The following is a 10,615-nucleotide window of genomic DNA, read 5'->3' as shown; positions in this document are numbered from 1 at the left end:
GCAAACTTCAGCTGTCCTCTCTGACTCAGAACTGAAACCAGGGACTCTGCTCTGCTGCAAGTGCCCACAGACAGACGGTAGGGTCCCCGCCCCTCTGCTACTGCACTCACCAAGTGTGTCCTAGCTCCTTTTCCACACAACCACTGCCCCTAACTAGTCTGGTCATCACAGCTGTGTTTCTCAACAGTAGGAGGTCCTTCAATCTTCTACTCAGCCATCAGACCCGCCCTTCTCAGCGCTCGCAAGAGCGGTACCCCCCCCCCCCCCCCCCCCCTCCCCCCCCCCCCCCCCCCCCCCCCCCCCCACGAATACCAACGACACACACACACCCACTATCTGTGAGATGAAAGTTGTGGAGGCTGAGGTTGCCTCTCCACCCAGCTGCCCCTAGGGCTTGTTGTTGATTCTACAGAGTCAACCTGGAGGTATTTGCACTTCACTCAGATTAAACTTCCTCCCCTGGAGGTCAGGTCTTCCCTGGGGTCTTCTCAAATCGTTTTAGGAAGACAACTGCTTTACTGCCATGTTTATTTCCGTTGCTCTGAGGTGATATTCTGTCTGTTTGGTGGAGGAAATTTGGAGAGCCGAAAGTTTCCTTACCTACTCTGACATCTTCCCAGAATCCTCTGACCAAAATATTCTTGATGTTGTCAAACTTCTCTAAGCTAACCCCACCCTAAAAATAAAAGCCACCTGTAAGTAAAGCAATTCAAGACAAACAAAATACCAACCAGAATTCAAATCAAATGAAAACATTCATATCAAACACAGCATAAGCCTGCTTTGAAGCTAGACTCCTTCACCCATCCTTAAAATAATTCTTTAATGTTTATTAAAAATGTCTTTTGTAAAAGGGGCAGCTAGGTGCTGCAGTGTATAGAGTCCTAGCCCTGGAGTCAGGAGAACTTGAGTTCAAATGCAACCTCAGACACTTAACACTTACTAGCTCTGTTATGTGGGCAAGTCACTTAACCCCAATTGCTTCACATAAATAAAATGCCTTTTGTGAAGCTGTCTCTGTATTATACTGGAAAATGAGAAAATACTGGTGATTCCATTTGCCTCAACAATCTGTTCTTTGGGTCAATGAACTCTGTGGCACAAATGTTGTAGCTTTCCTGAGCATGCACACTGAATCAGAAAACTTTGTTTGATTAGACCGCAGTATAGTGCTTAATTACCCACCCCCAAGCCCTCCCCATTGGAGTTAGAAAATCTGAGTATTGTAATAGAACAGGACTTTCTTGGGTTTGCCTAGTTCACCTCACACAAAGACTTCCTTAACTCCCTACCAAACCCCAGGGCTGGTGGTAGCCTCCTTTGTTTGGTAGTGTAATGGTAATAGACTGAATATTTAAAACTGAGCAGACTGAAACAGTTACTCTCCTGCTACATCCAGAGGATGAAGATTATAGTTTGCCTACAGCACAGGTACCATGAACTGAACTAGTCAAAAGGGAAGGACTTGCTTTTCTTTTTTAACTCTGGCTCAGAAAAGTAGGCTTCAGGCCTGGGAGAAGGGCCCCTGTTTTACTTGGGGACGCAGGGTTGGGTTTTTTTTTTTCTTTTTTGGTCCTCAGTTTTAGTTTCTGGCAGTGATCCCCAGCCCTTGAAAGTTAGAATCATGGTGATTGAAATTAAGATGGTAGGGAGAATGCTGCTGCTAGCCAGTCCAGCAGGGAACCCCTCAGAAGTGCCTGGGACTTAGGTTTGAAAAAGGTTTTGGACTTGGAATTGGGACTATATAGGAACCGAAATAAACTATGAACCTAATCCCCTTTCCTTCCTCAGAATGTGAGTTGGTGCAAGGATTATGCCTCCCAAGTGATGGGAGAATGGCTGTATAGTTGTGATTATATGTTTTGATGTAAATATTCCTTTTTAAAAGCTCATATGATTATTAGTGGCTAAATGGAACTGGATGAGGGAGACCTTCCCCCCTCCATTTGGGGGAATACCATCAGTGGGGGCTAGAGACAATGGCAGAGAGCCATGCTAGACACACAGCCTGAACTCTCTTAAAGCATACTAGGAAAGTCTGGGAGAAGAGTAAAATGTAATCTACCTGGACTTAAGGCAGTGAGGACCAGGGTTGTCAGAATTGCAGTAGAATATAAGTTCCTTGAGGGTGGAAATTGTTTCATTTCTTTGTTTTGTTTCTGTATCCAGCATCTAGCACAGTACTTGGTATGTAGTAGTCACTTAATAAATGCTTATTGAGTGACTGATTGTATTTTTGCTTTTGTATTTACTCCCTCTTAAGCTTGAGCAGCTCACTTCACCTTTAGGTAAGAGTGCTGGCAAATGTTTAACAACCAGTTGGGGGCAAATGTTTAACAATAAGCAAAGAAGGACACATGGCACAATTTTAACTTTAATCAGCATTATAAACATTTTCTCCACTACTTTCTAAAGTATAAATAATCAACAAAATAATAAATCAAGCCCTGATTTGTAGCATTTGCTCATTTTCCAAGGAGGAAAGGTTCACAAAGAAAATGTAGCAGTCAGCTCTCTTGGGCCAGTATTAGCTGTCCCCAGGTACTCTCCTGCCTTTAAGAATCTCAGTTTCTTTATCTGTGAAGTGAGAAGAATGATATTTGCAATTATTTGCCTCACAATATTTTCTAGGGGAAAACGCTTCAAAAATGTTAAAGTGGAGTTTGACAAGATGGCGGAATTAGTGGAAGAAGAATTAGCACAGGTCTCTCACAACTATTCCAACAAGGAAGAAAAAGTGAGCATCAGACCAAGTGATGATCAAGAAATTCAAGGAGGGGGCAGTGTGGCGGATCTCTGCCATCTGGTGCCTACCCGGGCCTTGGGTTGCAGGAAGGTGGACAGTTCGAGTCCCACCTGAGGGATGGGCCTGTTCGACCTTTTCCAGGGCTTTTTCGGATTCCCAGGGCCTCAGAGACCCAGGGATCCCTTCTTTGGAGGGATGACTAGAGAAGAGGATAATGAAGATGAGGAGGAAGAAGGAGGAGGAGGTTCCTGGGGTTCCAGGTTTGGAGGCCCCAGGTCCCCCGAGGACTTCACTTTTGGCTTTAGTTTTGGCCCTGAAGAGGAGATGCCTTTCCACGATCACTTTGGCTTTGACAAACTGATTTGGGATTTCAACCGTATTTTCGGAGATATGGGGGCCTGGACTCTGCCCTCCCGCCCCCCTGAGCTCCCAGGCCCAGAGCCAGAGACCCCAAGTGAGAGGCAGAGGGAGGGGGAGACCATCCGGGATTCGATGCTCAAGTATCCAGATAGTCACCAGGCTAGGATTTTCAGCAGGGACTCGGAGGGTGACGTGGGGCGCCCCTCTCCCAAAGCAGCCCCAGACTGGGGCTCCAAGAGGCCTTTCCGTGGGTTTGATGAGGTATGGCCAGTGACCCCTGATGCCACAGAAGACAAGGATCTTGATTCCCAGGTCTCACAGGAGGGCCTGGGTCAAGTCTTACAGCCCCAGCCTAAATCGTACTTCAGAAGCATCTCCGTTACCAAAATAACTGGACCAGATGGGGTGGTAGAGGAGCTGCACACCATTGTAGATAGTGAGGGCCACAAAGAAACCACAGTAACTTGTCAAGAAGCAGATGCCAGTTCTAGAGATGAGTCAGGCACCCCACAGCCTCCAAAGTTGGGGGACAGCTCTTCCATACTGGATTCATTCCTAGGACGATGCTTCTGGTCTTGGTAGCTCAAGCTGACTTTGTGGACGACTCCATCTCTCCCCATTTTGCTCCACTCGTTACCATCAGGGGTTCCTGACATCACTAGCTGACTCAGCTATTCTTCCTGCCACAGTGAGGGTATGGGGGGGAGGGTAGGAAATGTGACAGGTAAAGAAAAAGGTACCCTCCATTCTTCCCCTCCCCCTTGCTGCCCCCCAAATAAAATCTTTATTTATGCTATTGCCTCAAAAAAAAAAAAAAAGAAATTCAAGGAGGAACTACAGTAAGTGCATTTTTCCAGTGCAAGTCCATATAAAGAAATATCCTGAAGTTTTGGTAAAAGGGGCAGCCAAAAAAGCATAGCCTGAAAAGAGAGATCCCACAAACCTTCTGGATCAAGAACCAGGACCTACACAGAAATGACTGGAGCTTGCACTTATGTCATTCTGACTCTAAAATGCAGCTCAGGAGCCTGGAATGTTTGGACAGGGAATGGCAATGATTAAGCTTCTCAGAGTGCCTCATAAAGGCAGCCAACAGTGCAGCTTGACAGTCAGGGCCATTTCTGAGGTCTTTGAAGAACTCACTATTCATTACCCAGAACCAGGATGATATAGAACAAGACAAAATGAGACCCCATGATTCCTTCTGAATGTGAACAAAGCCTGGTCCTGACAGAAAGTTCCAAAGCATGAAGTAAGGCTAGGAAAAAAATGAGTGAACAGAAGAAAACACTGATGATAATGGAATACTTCAGAGCCAAGAATGCTCAGGACACAAATTCATTGACAATTTCACATCATCTACAAGCACAGCTTCAGAGAAAATCATAGATTTTTTTTTTTTACAAACTCTACTGGAATTCCAGGCAGATTGAAGTAAGAGTTATAAAATGAAATGAAAGCTCTCTGTAGCAGCAGTTCTCAGACTTTTTGGCCTTAGGTCACCTATATGTTCTTTTTTTACACTTTTGTATTCTTAAAAACTATTGTCGGCCCTGGAGTCAGGAGGACCCGAGTTTGGTTCCAGCCTCAGACACTTAACACTCATACACATACACACACACACACACACACACACACACACACACACACACGCACACAACTAGCTGTGTAACCTTGGGCAAGTTACTTAACCCCAATTGCCCTCCAAAAGGCCAAAAAAAAAAACTATCGTCTTCCAATTCAAACATTATCCACCTCCAGAGAGAGATCTAATGAACTCTAAGGGCAAATTGAAGCATTTTTTTTCACTTTTTTCCCCTTGTTTGTTGGTTTTTTTGCAACATGGCTAATATGGAAATATACTTTGCATGACTTCACATACATAATGTCCTGGGTCTACAACTTCATCTAAATGTTCATTTCCACATTCATTGTTATTTTAGTCTTTTTACTTGTGCCAGAAGTCTCTGAGTGCATGAATGCCTTTTTGCCAATTCCAGAGGAGGTGACACAATTGAGCTGTTCCCCATTACTACTACTCAAAGGACTCTGAATGCTCTGTTTACAGAACTATCAGATATAAATATTACTGAGTAAAACTGCTAAGGTTTTTACAGGGGGAGCAGGAAGGTCTAAACATACATCTTCTTTTCTTTACATACATGAGTCCATCTTAGATCCAGTCTCCATTTTAGGCACAAAAAAAGCAATAATATGCACTTCTCTGAATGTGAGGTTATACTACCCTATCCCTTGTTCATGATCAAGAAAAACTGCAGGTAAAGAAGTTCCTTTTTACAAAGCCAATTATAAAAAGAAACAAATTATCCTTTCTAGAGTATAAAGGCCTGCTATGTGTTTAACATGGGGAGATTCCTTCATCTGAGTACACCTGTAACTTTATGCTTCTAATAAAACTTCCTTTGGGAGGCAGAGCCAAGATGGTGGAATATAGGCTGAGACCCGGGTGAACTCTCCCAACATTTCCTTCTAAACAACAATGCCTCAAATTGAATTTTTTTTTCTTTTAAATAGTATTTTATTTTTATAATTACATGCAAAGACAATTTTTAACATTCATCTTTTATATAAAATTTTGAGTTCCAAATTTTTCTCCTTCCCTCCTTTCCCATCCCTTCCTTAAGTCAGTAAGAAATTTGTTATAAGTAATTTGTTATAAGCTATATATGTGTAGTCATGTAAAACGTATTTCCATATTAGTCATATTGAGAAAGAAGAAACAGAACAAAAGAAAAAACATGAAAAAAATAAAGGTAAAATAGTATGCTTCAACCTCTATTCAGACTCCATCAGTTTTTTCTCTGGACGTGGGTAGCATTTTCCATCATGAGTCTTTTGGACTTGTGTTGAATCATTGTGTTGTTGAGAAAATTAAGTCAAATATAATTGACCATTGAACAATGTTGCTGTTGCTGTGTATAATGTTCTCCTGGTTCTTCTCACTTCACTATGCATCAGTTTATATACATCTTTCCAGATATTTCTAAAATCTACAAGCTCATCATTTCTTATAGCACCATAGTATTCTATTACATTCATATACCAGACTTGTTCAGTCATTCCCCAATTGACAAGCATCCCCTTTCCAATTTCCAATTCTTTGCCACCATAAAAAGAATTGTTATAAATATTTTTGTACATGGAAGTCCTTTTCCCTTTTTTATTCTCTCCTTGGGATACAGACCTAGTAGTGGTATTACTGAATCAAAGGGTATACACAGTTTTATAGCCCTTTGGACATAGTTCCAAATTGCTCTCAGAATGGTTGGATTAGTTCACAACTCCACCAACAATGCATTAGTGTCCCAAGTTTCCCATATCCTCTCCAACATTCATCATTTTACCTTCCTGTCATATTAGCCAATTTGATAGGTGTGAGGTGATACCTCAGGGTTGTCAAATTAAATTTTGGAATGGCAGAACCAACAAAACATCAGAGGGAGACATTTTTTCCAGACTAAAAAAAACTTAAAAGATCCATAGGAAACATCTGTAACACCAGATTGGGTGCAGGCCCCAAGCAGGGCAGGAGTACCAGCAGTGGGTCATGGAAGCAGCTGTGACAGCAACAGCTTCAGGAGTTCTCAGCCCAGAGATGGTAAAGGTAACAGTCAACTGGTCAGAAAGAGATTACAGGGGACCCTTTGCTGACTCTAGGTGTAGCTGGCACTAAAGGACAATTCTATCTAACACAGTTCTGGGTCACAATTCCAGGGCAGAGAGGGGTACTGGTAGTTGATCACAAGGGAGCAGGGACCCTGGTCAAAGTTACAGGGCCAAGAGGAGCACTGGTACTTGTCCTTGCAGGGGAACAGGGGTCCTTCCTGGATAATGACCAGAATACAGACCAGGAAGGCCATAACCACACCTCTCCCAGGATAGCAGCACCTTGGAAGCGCCAAAAACTTGCAGACCCCCAAAACTGTCTCTGAAAATAGCAGAACAAAAAAAAAAAAAAACCTAAAGCTTCTCCATCCCCAGGTAAGTGCAAATCAAAGTACAATTTCTTCAGTTTATATATGTTTGGGCTTTTTTGTGATATGGCTAATTTGGAAATCTACTTTGCATGATTTCACATGTAAAACTGATATATTGTTTGCTTTCTCAGTGAGTGGGAGAGGGGTGAGAGGGAAGAAGAGAATGTGTAATTCAAAATTTAAAAAGAAAAGAATGTTTAAAATATTTTTATAATATATTTTAAATCAAGCTTCCTTTGTCCTACACCTTGAATTTCAGAACCATTATTCTTTCCATGACTAGGTATAGACTTTCAGAGTTATTTGTAAATCTAGAACAAGGGAGCATGTCTCCAAGTACAGATCCTGAAGGCAGTATCATGGTGTCCTACTATATGGACAAGTGGGTGCTAGACCTGGGTTCAAAGTTTCAGCATAATATGGATATGAAGAAGCCCTAGACTAAATACAATTATTTGAAATTGTGAATACTGAACCACAAACAGTTCCCATGGAGAATGAGAGAGTACTCAAGGAGATAGTAAGGGAACCAGCATTTGAACTTGGGCTGAGTATCTAGATCTCTACTACTATGGTCTCTTTGAAATTCACCCTTTAAAATCTAGGATGTAACTATGCCCTACTTTCCCTTCTTCATCTGTCATAAACTCAAAATGGAATGGTTATTTCCTCTCAAAATTCCCATCATTTCTGCTTTAGCTACATTATTTATTAGAATCAGGGGTAGATTAGCAAGTTATTTCCTCCATACTTTGAGGAATGATATTATTTTTTAGGTTGGTAATGATCTTTTCAGCTGCCCTGGTTTTTATAATGAATGAACTCCTACAGACAGTATTGATAACTAAAATATTCTATCACAAGTATATCATGCTCCAGTGCCAGGTTTGTTATTTGTTTCTTAAACTCACTATCTATTTCCTCTTTCTTTCCAGGGTAAAATTGCATAGTCTCACCATAATATCCATTTTATTTTTTCTTTCTGGTTTTTACAGCTAAAGAGTTCGTGCAGATATCCAGATAATTATAATTACCTATCACACCTACATTAGGTTCTCATGTCAAGTGTGCTCTGGTTCCTAAATTCATTATCTATTACCTCCTTCTGGCCAAGTAGAGAATTGTATACTCTCACCACAATGCCTTTCATTTCTCCCTCCATTAATCCTTACCCAAACATTTTGCATAATGTTTCTCTAGTTCAGTTCATGAATTTCTTCACTGAAAATATGCTACTCCAAGGCCTCCTTTATCTAAACTATTCTTTTTTTTAACAGAGGATAATATTACCAGTTATTATAATTAACTATCACACATACTATCACACATGGCTAATATATTAATTGTGTTAACCTATTTTTTACTCTTTCTTTTAAAAATCTCTGTCACTGGGTAGGAGAAGGAGGCAATATATTCAGAAACGAAAGTCAGGTTTAAAAAAGGACATCAATAATAACAAGAAAAATGTTTTTGAATTTACAACATTTCAACAAGTATTAGTATCACAATGGTGCCAAAAAATTATATCACATTACAGTTAATATAATTAGGTATTATTAAAACTAATATTACTATCTAATATTACTACTATTAAAATTAATAGTACTATCTAAATGTAAAGGTATAAGAATGATAATACAGTACTATAAATACTATATAATCGAAATTATTACAAATTCACAACCAGAGTTGGCTTCCTTCTTGAACTTATAACCATTTGTGAGAATTTTTGCAAAAACTGTAATCTGAGCCACCTTGCCACTGGTCTCTGAATATGGCACAACTCCAGGCTACTTTTCAAATAAATAAACTGGATCACCTGATTTCAGGCCATGTTAACTTTCATGGCAGTTCCAGAATTTCCTTCTGACAGATTTTGAATCTCTTCAATTTGACTCCTTTTGTAAAATTTACACAATAAAACAGGTCACTTGAAAGGAGAGCATTGGTGTAACCAATGTAAGTAGAACTGGCTTTAATAAGATATTGATTCCATTTTTTAAAAATTTAAATCTTTGTTGCTTTTGTCCCAAAGCAAAAGATATCCAAACACCAGGAGACAAGTTGTAACACATTTAAGAGTCCTTCAGTGTCCATGAAATCACATCATTGCCAGCAACCTCCTCTCTCTTTTTTTTTTTTTTTGCTTTTGCGAGGGCAATTGGGGTTAAGTAACTTGCCCAAGGTTACACGGCTAGTTTATTTGTGTGGGTGTTAAGCGTCTGAGGCCAGAACCGAACTTGGGTCCTCCTGACTCCGGGGCCAGCACTACTCACTGAGCCACCTAGCCACCCCGGCAGCCTGCTTTCTTAACAGGTATGGATCACCCTGCAGAAACCATCCCACTTGCTTTTTTCTATCATTCCAAGCAAGCCCCTCAGTTCCTAGCTAAAGGCTTGTATCCAAAGCAGTGGGCCACAGGAAATATATGTAGTAGAAGGAGAATTGAGCTTACATTCAGAAGAGATCTAGATTTGTATCCTGCCTCTGATATTTACTATCAGATGGCCGTCAGTTAAACTCATTGAGCCTTCTTCTATTCACCTGTAAAATGGAAATAGCAGTATCTATCTCATAGAGTTGTTGTAAGGCTCAAATAAGATAAATATGTTATGTTCTTTGTAAGCTTTAAAGCACTATCCAATATGTCAGTTAACTTTAGCACCCTTTGACTAATGTATAATGTGAAGGTATTTGTAGATCCTATATTTGATTGCATGCTGCCATGGTGGGGGGAGGGGGAAGGGGAAGGAGAGAGAGAGGGAGAAAATTTGAAACTCAAGGGATTGAGGAACTGAATGTTGTAAACTAAAAGTAAATAAATAAATTTAAATTAAAAAAAAAAACTTTAGCACCCCATCCTGCCTAGAGTTACCCTTTCAATTAGAGATTCTTCTTTATATATACCTAGATATGTTGTTCCAGTATTACCCTTCTGGGCTAAACTTTTTTTTTAGGCAATCATGATTAAGTGATTTAGCAAGGGTTACATAGCTAGTTAAGTATCTGAGGTTAGATTTTAACTCAGGTCTTCCTGACTCCAAGGCCTGTGTTTTATCCTCCACTGCCACCTAGTTTCCCTGGATTAAACTTCTTGAGAAAGATGCCTACACTGACTGCTTCCACTTCTCCTCTCACTAAATTTTAAACCCTCTGGAATCTGGTTTCTGTCCTCATCATTTAACTGATGTTGCTCTCTTCAAGTTTATCAATAATCTCTTAATTGCCAAATTTAATAGTGTTTTCTCAATAAGTATCCTTCTTGACCTTTCTGCAGCCCTTGGTACTATGGCTCACCTTATTCTCCTGGATATTCTCCTCTTCATAGGTTTTTGTGACATTGTTCTCTCCTGTCTTTTCTTCTTCCTCTCTGACCACCCATTCTCAGTCTCCTTTCCTTCATTAAGGTCAGGATGACAATTCGTAAGTGTACTCCAAGGTTCTATCCTGGGGCCTCTTTCCTTCTTTATTAATCTTACTTGGTAATCTCATCAGCTTCAATGAATTCAAT

At 40.5% G+C, this 10,615-nt stretch overlaps 1 protein-coding gene across 2 annotated transcripts; it reads left to right on the top strand.

Moving 5' to 3' along the window:
• The first annotated feature begins 2,782 nt into the window (after positions 1-2,782).
• On the top strand, positions 2,783-3,925 carry LOC138141950 (HCLS1-associated protein X-1-like). 2 transcript variants are annotated; one of them, XM_069062838.1, is made up of 2 exons: positions 2,783-3,200; positions 3,324-3,925. In XM_069062838.1, exons 1-2 carry the CDS (start codon positions 2,864-2,866, stop codon positions 3,686-3,688), a joined length of 702 nt encoding a protein of 233 aa, XP_068918939.1. In that variant the 5' UTR covers positions 2,783-2,863; the 3' UTR covers positions 3,689-3,925. The 2 variants fall into 2 exon arrangements, with proteins under 2 accessions (XP_068918939.1, XP_068918938.1); XM_069062837.1 differs by having other exon boundaries at positions 2,783-3,925.
• The last annotated feature ends 6,690 nt before the right edge of the window (positions 3,926-10,615 follow it).

This window comes from Petaurus breviceps, unplaced genomic scaffold (genome assembly GCF_028583685.1).
Source record: "Petaurus breviceps papuanus isolate PSGF00001 unplaced genomic scaffold, PetGlider_PUasm1.0 90510, whole genome shotgun sequence".
NCBI lineage: Eukaryota > Metazoa > Chordata > Mammalia > Diprotodontia > Petauridae > Petaurus > Petaurus breviceps.
This window is presented reverse-complemented; position numbering and strand designations above follow the sequence as displayed.

Coding starts and splice junctions, on each gene's coding strand:
- LOC138141950 (XM_069062837.1), top strand. CDS start 2,864: ATGGGCCTGTTCGACCTTTTCCAGGGCTTTTTCGGATTCCCAGGGCCT.